The following is a 21,028-nucleotide window of genomic DNA, read 5'->3' as shown; positions in this document are numbered from 1 at the left end:
CAAGCTGTTTGTTGTGGAAGCTAAACCCCTTGTCTTTATACTCAGTTAGGCCGTGGAAAGCAGCAATGCAACACTTATAAAGCACACATGTACAAATTTACAGTATAGCATTTTTATTTCATTGAACAAAAAATAATATATTAGTCCTTATTGAACGTGCACTTGTATTGTTCTAAAACGCTTGATCATTATCTGTTTTATTTCCTTAGTTCTTAGACAGTATATCAGTGGATTGATCATGGGAGGGAGCAGGCTATACAACATGATAATAACAATACGTAAATCAGTGCTGAATCTAATGCCGATATTACTGGACAGATAAATAAAACACCTGGGGAGATAATACAGGGCAATGATGATCAGCTGACCACTGCAGGTAGAAAGGGTTTTGAGGCGGCCTTGTGTGCTCGCAATCTGAACAACTGCCACAATAATAGAGCAATATGAGAATATAATAAAAGCAAGAGGTCCCAGTAATACCACCATTGCTACAACAAAAGCAGGAAAACTATAAGGGGCCCTATCAGTGCATGCAAGCGTTGTTATAGCGATATGATCACAGTAGCACTGCATGATTTTATTTGAGTCACAGTAAGGAAGAGGATAGGCCCTAATTACCATTGAAAGAGAGGGAAGGTGTGCAAGCACCCACGCAGTGACATTGAGTATATGAATAGTTGAGTTGTTGACAATCATTGGGTATCTGAGTGGGAAACAGATTGACACGTATCGCTCTAAAGCCATTATCAAGAGGAGAAAGCTAGTTACGGATCCAAAATAGTGAACTAAGTACATTTGCAAGAAACAACCAAAGATAGAAATTGCTCCTGCCTGAAACCAATATCTGGCAATAATCTTTGGTAAAGTGGTGGTGCTGAATAGTACGTCAGACACAACCAGATTCAAAATGATAAAATACATTGGTTTATGGAGAACGTTATGAGTTGCAAACAAGATAAGAACAGCAATATTTCCTATTAAAATGCAACAATAAACGAGGAATAATACAGTTGAGGCAAGGCTGTAGAACTCTGGCTGAAGACCCGGGAAACCAACGATGACAAACCCTGTCACAAAGCTGTGATTCCTCACTGACATGATGATGTGTTCTCTTAGAACCAACACTGGAAAGTAATTAACATTTATGTTATAGTAAATTATCCATCATTACAACCTAGAGCAGCCTAGGAGTTTTTGTCAAATCAAATGTAACATTGCTCATGATACTGCAGTGTCAAATCCTAAATTGAAGTATACATATGTGACTTTCATGTAAATCATGCATATTTTCAAAAGAAGATTTTAACAAAGAAATGTTATGAGTGCAGATTTCATGTTAGGATTTGGCCCATTGTGCATTTACCAATAATTATTTCAGCTCACAGACAGAATTGTTTTACAATGCCAACAATCATAATATTATATTATATATATGTTATAATGTTATATTATATAATATTATATATTATATATCATAATATATATATATGTATATATTTTTGGTTTGTAAATAACCATCAGTAAACCTTTGAAAATTGTAATGTGTTATTTGTACATTGATATGATTAATTAGATGTGAACGTATTGACTTACATAATGTATAACCAGGACCTGTAAAGCTATACTAATCATGAACAACAGGCCTTATGTGTGGATTTACTAAATGTAGTAGGAAACAAACAAAGCAATGATATGTGTAAGAAGTTTAAAAGCAGACATTCAAATAAGGTGTTGGCAAATCAAATGAGAAACGAAGTACCATTATCACTCATCATCCATGTACTCAGTTCGATACACCAAAAATCAAATAAATGATGTTAGAAAAATGTCCTTACCTCGATTACAGTAAACTAAAATGTGAGTACGAAGACACTTCCTGAGAAGCTCTTCACCAATGATCTTTATGCTCACAATTTATCTACTTAGTGACCGAATAATTTGTGATGACGTTGACAAGTTCTGTAGATGGCAAAGCCACAAGGGGAAAAACTACCCAGTGAGTTAATGCAATACTCTTTCTACAACAAGAAACCCTACATGCTGTGTGTGTGTCAATCTAACGAAATGTGTTCCCTACTGAGCAGGTTCAACAGAATCAAGGCCTTCCTTGTATGTCAGTTTGGGATTTTAAGGTAGGATTTGGTACTCAGTTTATATTGTTGTAGGGAATTCTGAACATAATAAAAAATCCTCTGATTCAAAACAAATGTAATCGTTGGCTATACCTGGCAATAATCTTTGGTAATATGGTGATACTAAAGAGAATATCAGAAACAACCGGGTTTAAAATAAACAAATACATAATGTTCTTTGTACAACAATAAACACTACATGTTATATCTGTGTCAATCTAACAAGGTGTTTGCTACTGTTACACAGCATTAGGGCCATATATGTCCATTTTGGCTTAAAATCAGGATTTGGTACTCAGTTAATATTGTTGAAGGGACAAGTATGTCTAAACATAATAACAGAACTCAATCTCTGAATAAAAATCTACTTTAATCATTGGCTTACAGCAAATACATTATCTTTCTGTGTAGCAATTGACTTCTTGAATCTTTTCATAAGGCTTGTTTTTATATGTTTTGTCTTGAAACAGTATATCAGTGGATTGATCATGGGAGGGAGCAGACTATACAACATGATAATAACAATACGTAAATCAGTGCTGAATCTAATGCCGATATTACTGGACAGATAAATAAAACACCTGGGGAGATAATACAGGGCAATGATGATCAGCTGACCACTGCAGGTAGAAAGGGTTTTGAGGCGGCCTTGTGTGCTCGCAATCTGAACAACTGCCACAATAATAGAGCAATATGAGAATATAATAAAAGCAAGAGGTCCCAGTAATGCCAGCATGGCAAAGATAAAAGCAGGAAAACTATAAGGAGCCCTATCAGTGCATGCAAGCGTTGTTATAGCGATATGATCACAGTAGCACTGCATGATTTTGTTGGAGTCACAGTAAGGAAGAGGATAGGCCCTAATTACCATCATCAATGGGCAGGCTTTCGCAACAATCCAAGCAGTAGTACTGAGAATATGAATAGTGGAGTTTTTGATAATCATTGGATATCTGAGAGGGAAACAGATTGAAACATATCGGTCTAAAGCCATTATAAATAGAATGTATGAATTTACAGTTCCCAAATAGTGCACTACGTACATCTGGACAAAACAACCTGTGAATGAAATGGCTCCTGCTTGAAACCAATACCTGGCAATAATCTTTGGTAATGTGGTGGTGCTAAAGAGAATATCAGAAACAACCAGATGTAAAATAACAAAATACATGGGTTTGTGGAGATCCCGGTCTGTTGCGAACAATACAAGAATAACCACATTTCCTACTGTAGTGCAAAAATACACCAAGAATAATACAGTTGAGGCAAGACCGTAGAACTCTGGCTGAAGCCCAGGGAACCCAACGATGACAAACTCTGTCACAAAGCTGTGATTCCCAGCTGACATGATGATGGCCTCTTAGACAACCTGCGGAAATAAAGGATTCATTAATTATTGAATCCTTCATTGAAATCTAAATGGAAATGTTATCTATTTCATCGTAAAGTATATGAGTTACCCTCATGACTTAAAATGTTATATTGTATGAAGTTGTAACAGATTTTATTTGGCCTAGTTTTGTCAACTCAATTTGATTTGACCTAACTTAAGTAACCAGGCTGCCTTTCACCTTTAATTTACAGTATGTCAACTCAGGAAGTCAAGTTGAATTAACAAAACCAGGCAAAAACTAGGTAGCACAATTGGTTGTATTATAAGTTCATACATTTTATATCAACGGAGTAAAATCTTTTTGTTGTTGACACTAAACTTTTTACAGTGAAAAGTACATTAATAGGATGTTAATGCAATATGTATCATTATAGGTTAATGTATATATCTCTTCTAGCGTACCGGTATGTTTTAACGTTGCATTATTTTATTGATATTACAAGTGATATGACATTTTTCATCATGTTATACACTGAGTATACAAAATATTAAGAACACTTGCTCTTTCCATGACAGACTGACCTGGTGAATCCAGGTGAAAGCTATGATCCCTTACTGATGTCACTTGTTAAATCCTCTTCAATCAGTGTAGATGAAGGGGAGGAGACAGGTTAAAGAAGGATTTTTAAGCTTTGAGACAATTGAGAAATACAGTATATTGTGTATGTGTGCCATTCAGAGGGTGAATGGGCAAGACAAAATATTTAAGTGCCTTTGAACAGGGTATGGTAGTAGGTGCCAGGCGCAGCGGTTTGTGTCAAGAACTGCAACGCTGCTGGGTTTTTCACACTCAACAGTTTCCCGTGTGTATGAAGAACCCAAAGGACATCCAGCCAACTCGACACAACTGTGGGAAGCATTGGAGTCAACAAAGGCCAGCATCCCTGTGGAACACAATCGACACCTTGTAGAGTCCATGCCCTGACGAATTGAGGCTGTTCTGAGGGCAAAAGGGGGATGCAACTCAGTAATAGGAAGGTGTTCCTAATGTTTGGTATACTCAGTGTATGTCCCACTACATATTACTGTCAAGATATGAAGACATTTAAAGAATAATACTAAAATAATGAATAACCATTATTCAGCAACCTATTTTTGCCCAATGTGTGGCATGTCAATACAAAAGCTGCATCTCACAATAAATCTTTCAATGGAGTCTTGTGTCATGAAGTGAAGTTATCCAATGTTATCATCTAAAGATTAGAGAACATATTCCATCTCATTCATATATTCCGAAAACACATTAAGAAGATGCATAAAGTGAGCTATCAAGAAATGCCATGTAACTCCAGATCTGCATAGTAGTAAATCAGGGCTTACCCAATTCTGATGTCTGACACGGACACTTGCAGTGTCCAATTTATAATAACTGTTGACACCACATGACATAATTCTGCACCTGACCTTACTCCCTAAGGTAATTATCCTCAAAGTGTTTATGAGGGGTTTTCTCTTGTTCTTTGTCATTTATTTATTTCAATCATGATGTAATGATGCAAAATATCTACACAAAACACAAAGTATTCAAAGACATGTTTTTATTTCATCATACTTAATGATAAAAGGTAGATAGTTGGCTATCTTAATATCTTAATCTGTCTCATAAAGCTAGCTAGCTGCTATGGGAGACCAACATGGTGATGACCCCTTTGGATTTAATGGTGGCCATCTTGAAGCATGTGGGGACAGCAGACTGGGATAGGGAGCGATTGAATACATCCGTAAACACACCAGCCAGCTGGTCTACGCATGCTCTGAGGACGCGGCTAGGGAATCCGGCTGGGCTAGCAGCCTTGTGAGGGTTAACATGTTTAAATGTCTTACTCATGTCGGCCACGGAGAAGGAGAGGGGGGGGCTGCAGTCCTTGTTCGTGGGTGGCGACAGTGGCACTGTATTACACTCAAAGCGGACAAATGTGTTGATTTGGTGTCCGTGACGTGGCTGGTTTTCTTTTTGTAGTCCGTGATTTCCTGTAGACCCTGCCACATATGTCTCGTGTCTGAGCCGTTGAATTGCAACTCCACTCCACTTTCCCTATACCGACATTTTGCTTGTTTGATTGTTTTGCGGAGGGAATAACTACGCTGCTTATATTCTGCCATATTCCCAGTCTTCTTTCCATGGTTAAATGCGATGGTTCGCGCTTTCAGTTTTGCGCGAATGCCGCCATCCATCCACGGTTTCTGGTTAACAACCTATATAGCACTGTAACAGTAATCCAATTAACAGCCTATATAGCACTGTAACAGTAATCCAATTAACAGCCTATATAGCACTGTAACAGTAATCCAATTAACAGCCTATATAGCACTGTAACAGTAATCCAATTAACAGCCTATATAGCACTGTAACAGTAATCCAATTAACAGCCTATATAGCACTGTAACAGTAATCCAATTAACAGCCTATATAGCACTGTAACAGTAATCCAATTAACAACCTATATAGCACTGTAACAGTAATCCAATTAACAGCCTATATAGCACTGTAACAGTAATCCAATTAACAACCTATATAGCACTGTAACAGTAATCCAATTAACAGCCTATATAGCACTGTAACAGTAATCCAATTAACAACCCATATAGCACTGTAACAGTAATCCAATTAACAGCCTATATAGCACTGTAACAGTAATCCAATTAACAGCCTATATAGCACTGTAACAGTAATCCAATTAACAGCCTATATAACACTGTAACAGTAATCCAATTAACAACCTATATAGAACTGTAACAGTAATCCAATTAACAACCTATATAGCACTGTAACAGTAATCCAATTAACAACCTATAAAGCACTGTAACAGTAATCCAATTAACAACCTATAAAGCACTGTAACAGTAATCCAATTAACAGCCTATAAAGCACTGTAACAGTAATCCAATTAACAGCCTATATAGCACTGTAACAGTAATCCAATTAACAACCTATAAAGCACTGTAACAGTAATCCAATTAACAACCTATGAAGCACTGTAACAGTAATCCAATTAACAACCTATAAAGCACTGTAGCAATAATCCAATTAGCAACCCAAATAGCTCTAACAGTAATCCCATTAGCAAACAAAATAGCTCTAAGAGTAATCCAATTAGCAACCCAAATAGTTCTAACAGTAATCCAATTAGCAACCCAAATAGCTCTAACAGTAATCCAATTAGCAACCCAAGTAGCGCTAACAGTAATACAATTAACAACCCAAACAGCACTGTAACCGAAACCCAAATACAATTTATACATATAGTTTATACACCGGATGAATTAACACAAGATATACTAAGAATGATATGTACAGCAGTAGATATAAACTCAGCAAAAAAGGAAACGCCCCTTTTTCAGGACCCTGTCTTTCAAAGATAATTCTTAAAAATCCAAATAACTAGATAGATCTTCATTGTAAAGGGTTTAAACACTGTTTCCCATGCTTGTTCAATGAACCATAAACAATTAATGAACATGCACCTGTGGAACGGTCATTAAGACACTAACAGCTTACAGACGGTAGGCAATTAAGGTCACAGTTATAAAAACTTAGGACACTAAAGAGGCCTTTCTACTGACTCTGAAAAACACCAAAAGAAAGATCCCAGGGTCCCTGCTCATCTGCGTGAACGTGCCTTAGGCAAGCTGCAAGGAGGCATGAGGACTGCAGTTGTGGCCATGGCAATACATTGCAATATCCGTACTGTGACACACCTAAGACAGCACTACAGGGAGACAGGACGGACAGCTGATTGTCCTCGCAGTGGCAGACCACGTGTAAAAACACCTGCACAGGATCGGTACATCCGAACATCACACCTGTGCGACAGGTACAGGATGGCAACAACAACTGCCCGAGTTACACCAGGAACGCACAATCCCTCCATCAGTGCTCAGACTGTTCGCAATAAGCTGCGAGAGGCTGGACTGAGGGCTTGTAGGCCTGTTGTAAGGCAGGTCCTCACCAGACATCACCGGCAACAACGTCGCCAATGGGCACAAACCCACCGTCGCTGGACCAAACTGAACTGGCAAAAAGTGTTCTTCACTGACGAGTTGCGGTTTTGTCTTACCAGGGGTGATGGTCGGATTCGCATTTATCGTCAAAAAAGGAGGCTTCAACGATAAACCGAGGCCTGTGCTCTGGAGTGGGATCGATTTGGAGGTGGAGGGTCCGTCATGGTCTGGGGCGGTGTGTCACAGCATCATCGGACTGGGCTTGTTGTCATTGCAATCTCAACGCTGTGCGTTACTGGGAATACACCCTCCTCCCTCATGTGGTACCCTTCCTGCAGGCTCATCCTGACTTGACCCTCCAACATGACAATGCCACCAGTCATACTGCTCGTTCTGTGCATGATTTCTTGCAAGACAGGAATGCCAGTGTTCTGCCATGGCCAGCGAATAGCCCGGATCTAAAACCCATTGGGCACATCTGGGACCTGTTGGACCGGAGGGTGAGGGCTAGGGCCATTCCCCCCAGACATGTCCGGGAACTTGCAGGTGCCTTGGTGGAAGAGTGGGGTAACATCTGACAGCAAGATCTGGTAAATCTGGTGCAGTCCATGAGGTGGAGATGCACTGCAGTACATAATGCAGCCGGTGGCCACACCAGATACTGACTGTTACTTTGATTTTGCCCCCCCCCCCCCCCCCCCCCCCCTCCCTTTGTTCAGGGACACATAATTCCATTTTTGTGTGTCACATGTCTGTGGAACTTGTTCAGTTTATGTCTCGTTGCTGAATCTTGTTTTGTTCATACAAATATTTACACATGTTAAGTTTGCTGAAAATAAACGCACTTGACAGTGAGAGGACGTTTCTTTTTTTGCAGAGTTTACTAAGAATGATATGTACAGCAGTAAATATTCAAAGAATAATATGTACAGCAGTAGATATACTAAGAATGATATGTACAGCAGTTCATATATTAGAGTGAGCTATGTCAAGAATCCAGCATATAACAAAATATGCGGTGTGTATAAACAGTGTAACTGAAATGCAATGTCCAGTACTAGAAGTATTGGAATGTGTTATGTCGAGAATACAGTATTTAAATACACAGTACAAAATCCCATGACAAAATGGATAGAATTGCAGGAACCTAGCTTCCGGACCAGAGTCGGGAATATGAATATATAGTATATCACAAAAGTGAGTACACCCCTCACATTTTTGTAAATATTTGAGTATATCCTTTCATGTGACAACACTGAAGAAATGACACTTTGCTACAATGTAAAGTAGTGAGTGTACAGCTTGTATAACAGTGTAAATTTGCTGTCCCCTCAAAATAACTCAACACACAGCCATTAATGTCTAAACCGCTGGCAACAAAAGTGAGTACATCCCTAAGTGAAAATGTCCAAATTGGGCCCAAAGTGTCAATATTTTGTGTGGCCACCATCATTTTCCAGCACTGCCTTAACCCTCTTGGGCATGGAGTTCACCAGAACTTCACAGGTTGCCACTGGAGTCCTCTTCCACTCCTCCATGACGACATCATGGAGCTGGTGGATGTTAGAGACCTTGCTCTCCTCCACCTTCTGTTTGAGGATGCCCCACAGATGCTCAATATGGTTTAGGTCTGGAAACATGCTTGGCTAGTCCATCACCCAAAGTACAACCCCCACACCAGCAGAGGGATATTAAGATCAAGAAACAGATTACCGACCAATTTGAATCCCACCGTACCTTCTCCGCTATGCAATCTGGTTTCAGAGCTGGTCATGGGTGCACCTCAGCCACGCTCAAGGCCCTAAACGACATCATAAGAGACATTACTGCGCAGCCATATTCATCGACCTGGCCAAGGCTTTCAACTCTGTCAATCACCACATTCTTATTGGCAGACTCGACAGCCTTGGTTTCTCAAATGATTGCCTCGCCTGGTTTACCAACTACTTCTCTGATAGAGTTCAGTGTGTCAAGTCGGAGGGACCTTTTTCCGGACCTCTGGCAGTCTCTATGGGGGTGCCACATGGTTCAATCCTCAGGCCGACTCTCTTCTCTGTATACAGTATACATCAATGATGTTGCTCTTGCTGCTGGTCAATCTCTGATACACCTCTACACAGACGACACCATTCTGTATACTTCTGGCACCTCTTTGGACATTGTGTTAACTAACCTCCAGACGAGCTTCAATGCCATACAACTCTCCTTCCGTGGCCTCCAACTGCTCTTAAACGCAAGTAAAACTAAATGCATGCTATTCAACCGATCACTGCCCGCACCTGCTTGCCCGTCCAGCATCACTACTCTGGACGGCTCTGACTTAGAATACGTGGACAACTACAAATACCTAGGTGTCTGGTTAGACTCTAAACTCTCCTTCCAGACTCACATTAAGCATCTCCAATCCAAAATGAAATCTAGAATCGGCTTCCTATATTGCAACAAAGCATCCTTCACTCATGCTGCCAAACATACCCTCGTAAAACTGACCATCCTACCGATCCTCGACTTCGGTGATGTCATTGATAAAATAGCCTCCATCACTCTACTCAACAAACTGGATGCAGTCGATTACAGTGCCATCCGTTTTGTCACCAAAGCCCCATACACTGTCCACCATTGCGACCTGTACACTCTCGTTGGTTGGCCCTCGCTTCATACTCGTCGCCAAACCCACTGGCTACAGGTTATCTACAAGTCTCTGCTAGGTAAAGCCCCGCCTTATCTCAGCTCACTGGTCACCATAGCAGCACCCACTCGTAGCACGCGCTCCAGCTGCTATATCTCACTGGTCACCCCAAAGCCAATTCCTCCTTTGGTCGTCTTTCCTTCCAGTTCTCTGCTGCCAATGACTGGAACGAACTGCAACAATCTCTGAAGCTGGACACACTTATCTTCCTCACTAGCTTTAAGCACCAGCTGTCAGAGCAGCTCACAGATTACTGCACCTGTACATAGCCCATCTATAATTTAGCACAAAGAACTACCCCTTCCCCTACTGTATTTATTTATTTATTTATTTTGCTCCTTTGCACCCCATTATTTATATTTCTACTTTGCACATTCTTCCACTGCAAATCTACCATTCCAGTGTTTTACTTGCTATATTGTATTTACCTTGCCACCATTAACTTTTTTTGCCTTTACCTCCCTTATCTCACCTCATTTGCTCACATTGTATATAGACTTATTTTTCTACTGTATTATTGACTGTATGTTTTTTTTATTCTATGCTATGCTTTATCCTGGCCAGTTCGCAGTTGCAAATGAGAACTTGTTCTCAACTAGCCTACCTGGTTAAATGAAGGTGAAATAAAAAAAGAAATAGAGGCCACCAACTTACTACCCTGAGTCAAGGCGGAGTATAACCCATGAAGATCTCCCCCACTGCACGAGCCCGGGGGGTGCCAAACCAGACAAGAAGATCACTTCAGTGACTCAACCCACTCAAGGCGAGTTTAGTGAACAAATACCTGGTACGATGTGATGCACCCCTCCTAGGGACGGAATGGGAGAGCACTAGCAAGCCAGTGACTCAGAGGGTTAGAGGCAGAGAATCCCAGTGTACAGTGGGGAGCCAGCCAGGTAGAGACAGCAAAGGTGGTTCGTCACTCCAGTGCCTTGCCATTCACCTACTGAAGAGATGAGACTCTCACATGGATTGGCAGATCATTCCATAAAAATATTGCTCTAGATGGCCTGGAGAGAGAAGTTGTTTTCAATCTCTAGTCCCAGTTTTGATGCACCTGTACTATCTCCACCTTCTAGATGGTAGTGGGGTGAACAGGCCATGGCTTGGGTGGCTGAGGTCCATGATTAACTTCTTGGTCTTTCTGTGACAGTGCGTGCTGTAGATGTCCTGGAGGGAAGGCAGTGTGCACCTGCTGATGCGTTGAGCTTACCAAGGGATAGTGGTAAGCCCTTGGGATGGAGGTACCCCTGTGATAAAGTCTACAGACAGGTGGGACCAGGTCCGGCTGGGGATGGGCAGAGGTTGGAGCAACCCAGATAGTCGTTGTTGTGAGGACTTGCTTTGGGCACAGGTGGAACAGGCCGCAACAAAGGATCTCACATCCTCAATCATGTTGGGCCACCAGAATTTCCTCCTCAGGAACTGTGTCTGATTAACCTCTGGATGCCCAGACAATTTAGAGGAGTGTCCACATTGTAGTACTTGGGAATAGGCTGATCACAGAACGTAAAGTATATTAGTGGGTCTCCCGCTGGGGTCAGGTTTTCGGTCTGGGCTTGTCGGACCGTGGTCTCAATTCTCCATATCACAGAGGCCACAATGCGGGAGCTGAGGATGATGGGATCAGAGTCCCTCTCATCGTTAGAGACATTGTGTTGGCGGGACAGAGCGTCTGATTTCTGATTCTTGGATCTCGGGCTGTGAAAACGACCCTGTTAAAAAATAGAGCCCACCTAGCGTGACGAGAGTTCAAGCTCTTGAATTCTTGAATGGAGACCAAGTTCTTATGGTCTGTCCAGATCACGAAAGGATGAGGTGCCCCTTCCAACCAGTGTCTCCACCCCTCAAGGTACCACTTAACTGCCAAGAGCTCCTGGTTGCCTACATCATAGATGCGTTCCGCTGGCGTGAACTGCTTGGAGAGAAATTCACATGGGTGCAGTTTCTTGTCCTCCTCGTTCTGCTGTGAAAGGACCGCCCCTACTCCGGTGTCCGAGGCATCCACCTCTACCACAAATGGACGAGTAGGATCAGGATGAATGAGGATGGGTCCAGAGGTGAAACATCCCTTGAGCTCCATGAATGCCCGGTCAGTCTCAGGAGTCCAACAAAAATGGGTCTGGGACTTGCGGGTTAGTAACATGAGAGGTGCTGCCACCGCACCAAAGTTGCGTATAAAACGCCTGTAAAATTGACAAACCGGAGGAACCGCTGGACCTGCTTGGGTGAGGTGGGATGGGGCCAGTCGGCGTCCGCCTCAACCTTTACGGGGTCCATTTGGATGCCTGTGGTAGAAATGTTGTGATCCAGGAAGGAAACTTGGGATACGTGGAACTCACACTTGGGATACGTGGTACACTTCTTGACATATAGTTGGCTCTGCAGGAGGCGTCTCAGGACTTGAGATGCATCCTGCACGGTTGTTCTCGGGAGCAGTGATCAAAAGAAAACTAAGAGTCTCTGAGTGGTTCATCCCAACCTGTAGTAGAATGGGCTGGGTCTGATATTCCACCAGGCCAGAGCCGATGGTGCGTCCATTGAGAGCTTGAATCTGCAGAGGGATGGGACATTTCACGCAGGGGATTTGTAATTCTCTGGTGAAGTCTTGGTCAATGAAATTATCCGCAGCCCTGGAGTCCACGAAGGCTTAAATGTGGTGCTGATGGTTGTCCCAATGGAGGTTTGCGGGTAGTGTCACACGGTGACTGGGTAGCTGGGGTATAACAGCACAGCTGGTCAGGGTCCTGGCGAGCCCCTGCATTTCCTATCAACTCTGGGCATGTAGAACGGAGATGGCCGTTACCTCCGCTGTAGAGGCAGCAGCTGCCACGCATGCACCTGTCACGTTCCTGTGGGCACAGACGTGTGCGTTCCAGCTGCCTAGGCTCCTCAAAGTTGGGCTCAGGGGGCTTGGGGTGCTCCGGAAACTGGGATACGGGAGTGGTGTCAAAAAGGCGCTGTCTCACACGTTTTCGGATGTCGGTTGTCAATCCTAATGGCCAGGGACTCGAGGTCCTCTCTCAGTTCTCGAGCGGCCAGTTCATCCTTGGAGTTAGGTGGAAAGCGATGACCAGTGCCTCAGTTTTTCACCCACCTTTGGCGGCAAGGGTTCGGAACTCAGTAGTGAAGTCAGCCACTGGTCTAGCCTCTTCGGGGAGGTAGAACAGTCGGCTAGCTGCTTCTCGTCCGCCGACTGGGTGGTTGAAGACTCGTCGCAGCTCGGCAGTGAAGGATAATATGGAGTTGCAGGATGCTGTTCCAACACCGCTGTTGCCCACCCCAGGACCTCACCCGAGAGTAGAGAGATGATGTAGGCAATCATGGCCCGATTGGTGTGTAACGAGGAGGACTGTAGCTCGAACACCAGAGAGCACTGAGTGAGGAACCCCTTGCCTCCTCCCGTGTGGCCGCCATAACGTTTGGGGGCTGGGATCTTGGGTTACTGTTGCAGGAGGAACTAAGGCGATGCCTGATGCACTGGACGATGAGACTTAGGCATTGGCTCCTCCTGAGTTAGGGTTTGGCCGTGTTTGGAGGGAATCGGTAAGTGCCAGGAGGGTCTCTAATATTTGGGATGTTGTTCTTGCTGCTGCCCCAGCAGTGCTCCTTCTTGGGTTATAGCATTCTGGATCTGGCTGATCTCTGATGGGTCCATGTTGAGGCAGAAGTTTGCTGTGACGTGCTGAGGTTGGACCCAGGTGCAGAGAAGAGACTAGACGAGGAATCAGGGTTTAAGGATAAACATAATACTTTACTGAGACACGTTAGCTGCAGGATCACAGTACACTCAAAAACTCACTCAAGAAACGAACACACGGTAAACAATTCAAGCTTCTGCAAAGGACAGCAGAAAACACACCTCTCTCTAGGGTACGTGAGACGGTAGCGTCCCACCTCTTCAACAGCCAGTGAAACGGCAGGGCGCCAAATTCAAAACAACAGAAATCGCATAATTAAAATTCCTCAAACATACATGTATTTTACACCATTTTAAAGATACACTTGTTGTAAATCCAGTCACAGTGTCCGATTTCAAAAAGGCTTTACGACGAAAGCAAACCAAACGATTATGTTAGGTGAGTGCCTATTCACAGAATAATACAGCCATTTTTCCAGACAAAGAGAGGATTCCCAAAAAGCAGAAATATAGATCAAATTTATGACTAACCTTTGATGATCTTCATCTGATGACACTTATAGGACTTCGTGTTACACAATACATGTATGTTTTGTTCGGTAAAGTTAATATTTATATCCAAAAATCTGAGTTTACATTGAGTTACGAGTTTACATTGAGCTTCTGAACGTAACTCATTACCGTCTCTAGGACTTTTTCTGCCGCCCTCTGGTTACAGGTGGAACCATGACACCTTGTGAAGGTTAACACGCTTGAATGTCTTACTCACATTGGCCACAGAAATTGGGAGGACACAGTCCTCATGAGTGACGGGGGCTCACGTCAGCGGCTGGCTGTTTTCCATGAGCGGTGAAGGTGTTTAGTTTGTCCCTTTATAAACCGTGATTGTCTGGAGTCCCTGCCACATGCGTCTCTTGATTGAGCCATTGAATTGCGAGTCCACTTGTCCCTATACTGTAGTTTTGTCTCTTCTATTGCCTTACGGAGGTCAAAGCTGGTCTGTTTGTACAAGTTCCTGACCTTGCCGTGACCTTCCTGTCGTTAAATGCAGTGGTTTGCCCTTTCAGTTTTGTGTGAATTCTGCCATCTATGCACTGTTTTTGGTTTGGATAAGATCTAATCCATAAACATCTTCTTTGCACTTCCTAATGAGCCCAGTCACCGAGTTAGTGTTCACGTCGATACTCATCCCAGAGGCAACCCGGAACATTTCCCTGTATGCGTGATCAAAACAGTCTTGAAGAATAGATTCCGATTGGTCACACCAATGTTGAACAGTCCTTACCACAGGAGATTCCTGATTAACCCTATAGGCGGAGAGGTGCAGGATGGAGGCGTGATCTGATTTTCCAAAATTAGGATCTTGTAGCCGTCCCCAAAGGGAGAGGAGCAATTGCTCTCCCAGGCTTTAGCACAAGAGACGTGTTTGCACAAAGTCCAGTGTAGTTCCTTTAGCCCTGTTGTGGTGTCGTCTTGGGGGGGAATATACACGGCAGTGACAATAATCAAGAAAATTCTCTCTGGAGGTAATGCAGTTGACATTTGCTAAGGTATTCTAGAGAACAAAATGATTTGAGTTCCTGTACGTTACCACAACCACACCGTGAGTTGTTCATCATGAGACATACCCATCCACATCTGTTTTTCCTTGAGAGTTCTTTCTTCCCGTTATTGCAAAGAACGGAGAGCCCCGCTGGCTATATGGATGGGGACAATATATCTGGAGAGAGCCATGCTTCCATAAAACAGAATGTGTTACAGTGCCTTATGTCTCTATGAAAGGAGATCCTCTACCATATTACACAAACTTGTCCTTTCTTTGACGGTCCATGAGGGAGTGAACAAGTGCACACTTTGGCAAGGAGGGAGAATTGGAATTGGTCTAATGATGCTTGCATGTTTTACTTGCAAGGTCGGAATTCAATCATAGTACATACAACCTTTGCTTCAGATACAATTATGGCACATTATGGCACTGTAGCAACAATAAAGAGTAATGTTGATATTGTGCTATTCTGGTATCCTTAGTAAAAATCACCTTATAGCTAGAATCCTTTGTAGAAACAATATCAAAGAGACCACCCGCCTCTGTTTTGGTAAAAAGCTGAGGGATAGGCCTGTAGAAATGTAACCAGTTTCAAATTCATAGACATAGCCATTGATGCAAGGAATGACCATCACTAGGTTTCAATCCAATATGAGATCGATTTCCACCAGAGATGTGTTCCCATCAAACTCACTTATTGTGGATACAAGTCTGTGCATGATGAAGTACTACATATAAAAATAAGGTTTGTGGTTAAATTCCCATGCGCCCAATGAAAAATACAAGTTAAATTAGTTTCCTTCGCATTTTCAACTCTTCTGATGGTTTTGTCACAAAAACTGTTGTGTTATATACTATAGCAAATGTGCCCACTCTAGTCGTAGCATGTGTGCTGTAGCCAAAAGCCTGCAGATACAGTGTGTATAGGCTACCTACATTCGATTACCATGGATATGAGCGTTATTGTTTTTATGTGTCCAATGGCAGCCAACCATCCATCATCATGTCACAAGAATAAGACCCTTGATAATTATTGGAATGGAACGTCAAGATCATCAGGTGCACTTTCACCACCCTGTGAAGTTCATCACAATTTATTTAATCTGTAGTCTAATAAACGGCATGGTTTCCCGAGTCATAGTGGGAGGACCACACAACATATCATCGCGTGACTCCAAGTTTGCTTCGATATTATTATATCACTATTTGTACAAAAAGGCGTGTCCACTGCAATGTGTTACCTAGTTCATTTTACCAACACAAAAAGATCCCACCATGTCAAACGAACAAATTGTCTGTCGGTATTTATAAAATTGTTAACGCATATCCTGTTTATCCGACGTCCACAGGTGGGGGTTGTGCTTACAGCCCAACACCGTGCAGGACGTTTCGCATTTGCCAGAGAACACCAAGATTGGCAAATTCGCCACTGGCGCCCTGTGCTCTTCACAGATGAAAGCAGGTTCACACTGAGCACATGAGCACATGTGACAGACGTGACAGAGTCTGGAGACGCCGTGGAGAACGTTCTGCTGCCTGCAACATCCTCCAGCATGACCGGTTTGGCGATGGGTCCGTCATGGTGTGGGGTGGCATTTCTTTGTGGGGCCGCACAGCCCTCCATGTGCTCGCCAGAGGTAGCCTGACTGCCATTAGGTACCGAGATGAGATCCTCAGACCCCTTGTGAGACCATATGCTGACACATGCACATTTGTGGCCTGCTGGAGGTCATTTTGCAGGGCTCTGGCAGTGCACCTCCTTGCACAAAGGCAGAGGTAGCGGTCCTGCTGCTGGGTTGTTGCCCTCCTACGGCCTCCTCCACGTCTCATGATGTACTGGCCTGATTCCTGGTAGCGCCTGCATGCTCTGGACACTACGCTGACAGACACAGCAAACCTTTTTGCCACAGTTGGCATTGATGTGCCATCCTGGATGAACTGCACTACCTGAGCCACTTGTGTGGGTTGTACACTCCGTCTCATGCTACCACTAGAGTGAGAGCACCGCCAGCATTCAAAAGTGACCAAAACATCAGCCAGGAAGCATAGGAACTGAGAAGTGGTCTGTGGTCACCACCTGCAGAATCACTCCTGTTTTGGGGGGTGTCTTGCAAATTGCCTATAATTTCCACCTTTTGTCTATTCCATTTGCACAACAGCATGTGAAATTTATTGTCAATCAGTGTTGCTTCCTAAGTGGATAGTTTGATTTCACAGAAGTGTGATTGACTTGGAGTTACATTGTGTTGTTTAAGTGTTCCCTTTATTTTTTTGAGCAGTGTACATGGAGTGTGCGACTTTCTTTATTTTGATAGTTTATTTGCCGTTAGTCAGCACTTCCACACAAACACATTTTTCTGGGTGTGCTCCAGCTCATGTTTTTTAATCTACGTTACAGTGAGCCCCAAATGTATTCGGAGAGCGACCGTTTTGTTGTTGTTTTGGCTCTTAACTCCAGCACTTTGTATTTGAAACGATACAATGACTATGAGGTTAAAGTGCAGACTGTCAGCTTTAATTTGAGGGCATTTTCATCCATATGGGGGGAACCGTTTAGAAATGAAAGCACTTGTTGTACATATTCCCCCCATTTCAGGGGACCAAAAGTATTGGGACAAATTCACAAATTTGTGTATTCAAGTCGTCAAAAGTTTTAGTATTTGGTCCCATATTCCTAGCATGCAATGATTATTTTGAGCGTGTGAATCTACAAACTTGTTGGATGCATTTGCTGTTTGTTTGGGTTTGGGTGTTTCTGCTTGTTTTGTGCCCAATAACAGGGGAGGTTATCATTTTTGGTGGGGTATGATATTTGTGCATCTGTAACGTTTTCACTCGTCATTATTCATTATTCAGGATTCATGATTCACTCAGGACTACCCGTGATCATGGTCGCATCCACATTCATGTAGACGTATTTTAAAATGTATTATTCATTTATACGTCCCAAAAATCTAGCAACAGCAGATTCAAGCTTTATAAATGATATTGACATTGTTTAGTGATGTTAACTGATGTGTTCACCAAAATTTCAAATTCAAACTTTTACTAAGCAATTCAGTGTTGAGTCAACAATGCTAAATAAAAATACATGTGGTAAAAATAGATAAATACATTTTTGTTTTAATAGATTTTGTTTTTATAAAGAATACTCAATCATTAAGCATATGTACGCCATAATGAATTGGATGAATTCAAACAATTGCAAACCAATCTGAGGAGATGTGTTACATAAATCATCAAGATACAGCAGAGACCCTCTCCTTCTGGGGATCAGTTGATCTCTTGAATCTTTTCATCAAGCTCTGTTTTATATATTTGGTTTTGAAACAGTATATCAGAGGATTGATCATGGGAGGGAGCAGGCTATACAACATGATAATAACAATACGTAAATCAGTGCTGAATCTAATGCCGATATTACTGGACAGATAAATAAAACACCTGGGGAGATAATACAGGGCAATGATGATCAGCTGACCACTGCAGGTAGAAAGGGTTTTGAGGCGGCCTTGTGTGCTCGCAATCTGAACAACTGCCACAATAATAGAGCAATATGAGAATATAATAAAAGCAAGAGGTCCCAGTAATACCACCATTGCTACAACAAAAGCAGGAAAACTATAAGGAGCCCTATCAGTGCATGCAAGCGTTGTTATAGCGATATGATCACAGTAGCACTGCATGATTTGGTTGGAGTCACAGTAAGGAAGAGGATAGGCCCTAATTACCATCATCAATGGGCCGGCTTTCGCAACAATCCAAGCAGTAGTACTGAGAATATGAATAGTGGAGTTTTTGATAATCATTGGATATCTGAGAGGGAAACAGATTGAAACATATCGGTCTAAAGCCATTATAAATAGAATGTATGAATTTACAGTTCCCAAATAGTGCACTAAGTACATCTGGACAAAACAACCTGTGAATGAAATGGCTCCTGCTTGAAACCAATACCTGGCAATAATCTTTGGTAATGTGGTGGTGCTAAAGAGAATATCAGAAACAACCAGATGTAAAATAACAAAATACATGGGTTTGTGGAGATCCCGGTCTGTTGCGAACAATACAAGAATAACCACATTTCCTACTGTAGTGCAAAAATACACCAAGAATAATACAGTTGAGGCAAGACCGTAGAACTCTGGCTGAAGCCCAGGGAACCCAACGATGACAAACTCTGTCACAAAGCTGTGATTCCCAGCTGACATGATGATGGCCTCTTAGACAACCTGCGGAAATAAAGGATTCATTAATTATTAAATCCCCATTTTCACAAACTTCAAAGTGTTTCCTTTCAAATGGTATCAAGAATATGCGTATCCTTGCTTCAGGTCCTGAGCCACAGGCAGTTAGATTTGGGTATGTAATTTTAGGGGGAAATTTAAAAAAAGGATCCGATCCTTAATTAGCATCTTAATGATATTAATGATATTACAAGTGATATCAAATTATTGATCACATTACATTTCCTACTACATATGACTATCAAGATTTTAGGACATGTAAAGAAAATTACAAAAGTAATGAATTTTGCATAAATATTTTTTCAATACTGTCGACTGCATCGCCCAATTTGTGGCATGTCAATACAAAAGCTGCACCTCACAATAAGCCTTTCAATAAGCCTTTCATCTAAAGATTAGAGAACATATTCCATCTCGTTCAAATATTCAGAAAACACATTAAGAAGATGCATAAAGTGAGCTATCAAGACATGCCATGTAACTCCAGATCTGCATAGTAGTCTGATGTCTGACACGGACACTTGCAGTGTCTAATTTATTAGAACTGTTGACACCACATGACATAATTCTGCACCTGACCTTACCCTCTAAGGTAATTATCCTCAAGGTGTTTGTGAGTGTTTTTCTCTTGTTCTTTGTCATGTAAACTCAGCAAAAAAGTAAACTTTTTCAGGACCCTTTCTTTCAAAGATAATTCGTAAAAATCCAAATAACTAGACAGATCTTCATTGTAAAGGGTTTAAACACTGTTTCCCACGCTTGTTCAATGAACCATAAACAATTAATGAACATACACCTGTGGAACGGTCATTAAGACACTAACAGCTTACAGACGGTAGGCAATTGAGGTCACAGTTATAAAAACTTAGGACACTAAAGATGCCTTTCTACTGACTCTGAAAAACACCAAAAGAAATATCCCAGGGTCCCTGCTCATCTGCGTGAACGTGCCTTAGGCAAGCTGCAAGGAGGCATGAGGACTGCAGTTGTGGCCATGGCAATACATTGCAATATCCGTACTGTGACACACCTAAGACAGCACTACAGGGAGACAGGACGGACAGCTGATCGTCCTCGCATTGGCAGACCACGTGTAACAACACCTGCACAGGATCAGTACATCCGAACATCACACCTGCAGGATGAAAACAACAACTACCTGAGTTACACCAGGAACGCACAATCCCTCCATCAGTGCTCAGACTGTCCGCAATAGGCTGAGAGAGGCTGGACTGAGGGCTTGTTGGCCTGTTGTAAGGCAGGTCCTCACCAGACATCACCGGCAACAACGTCGCCAATGGGCACAAACCCACCATCGCTGGACCAGACAGGACTGGCAAAAAGTGTTCTTCACTGACGAGTCGTGGTTTTGTCTTACCAGGGGGGATGGTCGGATTTGCGTTTATCTTTGAAGGAATGAGCGTTACACTGAGGCCTGT

The 21,028-nt window shown here is 42.5% G+C and overlaps 3 protein-coding genes across 3 annotated transcripts; all 3 read right to left on the bottom strand.

Annotated features, from left to right (window-relative positions):
* Positions 1 to 147: 147 nt before the first annotated feature.
* On the bottom strand, positions 148 to 1,101 carry LOC129832562 (olfactory receptor 2AT4-like). Its single transcript, XM_055896711.1, has one exon. The coding sequence runs from the start codon at positions 1,096 to 1,098 to the stop codon at positions 148 to 150; it is 951 nt and encodes a 316-aa protein (XP_055752686.1). The 5' UTR covers positions 1,099 to 1,101.
* Positions 1,102 to 2,505: 1,404 nt separating this feature from the next.
* LOC129832550 (olfactory receptor 2AT4-like) lies at positions 2,506 to 3,480 on the bottom strand. Its single transcript, XM_055896694.1, has one exon. The coding sequence runs from the start codon at positions 3,478 to 3,480 to the stop codon at positions 2,506 to 2,508; it is 975 nt and encodes a 324-aa protein (XP_055752669.1).
* An 8,094-nt stretch (positions 3,481 to 11,574) lies between these two features.
* On the bottom strand, positions 11,575 to 19,553 carry LOC129832518 (uncharacterized). Its single transcript, XM_055896637.1, has 6 exons — positions 18,626 to 19,553; positions 13,225 to 13,261; positions 12,963 to 13,086; positions 12,499 to 12,710; positions 12,045 to 12,342; positions 11,575 to 11,871 (listed from the first exon to the last, which is right to left on the bottom strand). The coding sequence occupies exons 1-6, from the start codon at positions 19,551 to 19,553 to the stop codon at positions 11,575 to 11,577; spliced, it is 1,896 nt and encodes a 631-aa protein (XP_055752612.1).
* Between the last annotated feature and the right edge of the window lie 1,475 nt (positions 19,554 to 21,028).

The sequence above is a fragment of the Salvelinus fontinalis genome, chromosome 33 (assembly GCF_029448725.1).
Source record: "Salvelinus fontinalis isolate EN_2023a chromosome 33, ASM2944872v1, whole genome shotgun sequence".
NCBI lineage: Eukaryota > Metazoa > Chordata > Actinopteri > Salmoniformes > Salmonidae > Salvelinus > Salvelinus fontinalis.
The sequence above is the reverse complement of the archived record's forward strand: the minus strand, read 5'-3'. Positions and strand labels throughout refer to the sequence as shown.

What these genes read in the sequence shown, in the direction of transcription:
- LOC129832562 (XM_055896711.1), bottom strand. Translation starts at nt 1,098, where the DNA reads ATGTCAGTGAGGAATCACAGCTTTGTGACAGGGTTTGTCATCGTTGGT.
- LOC129832550 (XM_055896694.1), bottom strand. Translation starts at nt 3,480, where the DNA reads ATGTCAGCTGGGAATCACAGCTTTGTGACAGAGTTTGTCATCGTTGGG.
- LOC129832518 (XM_055896637.1), bottom strand. Translation starts at nt 19,553, where the DNA reads ATGTCAGCTGGGAATCACAGCTTTGTGACAGAGTTTGTCATCGTTGGG. An exon ending in GTGTACCACGTATCCCAAGT is followed by an intron (nt 12,343 to 12,498) that starts GTGAGTTCCACG and finishes TCAATTTTACAG; the next exon opens with GCGTTTTATACGCAACTTTG. An exon ending in CAGCGGAACGCATCTATGAT is followed by an intron (nt 11,872 to 12,044) that starts GTAGGCAACCAG and finishes ATTTTTTAACAG; the next exon opens with GGTCGTTTTCACAGCCCGAG.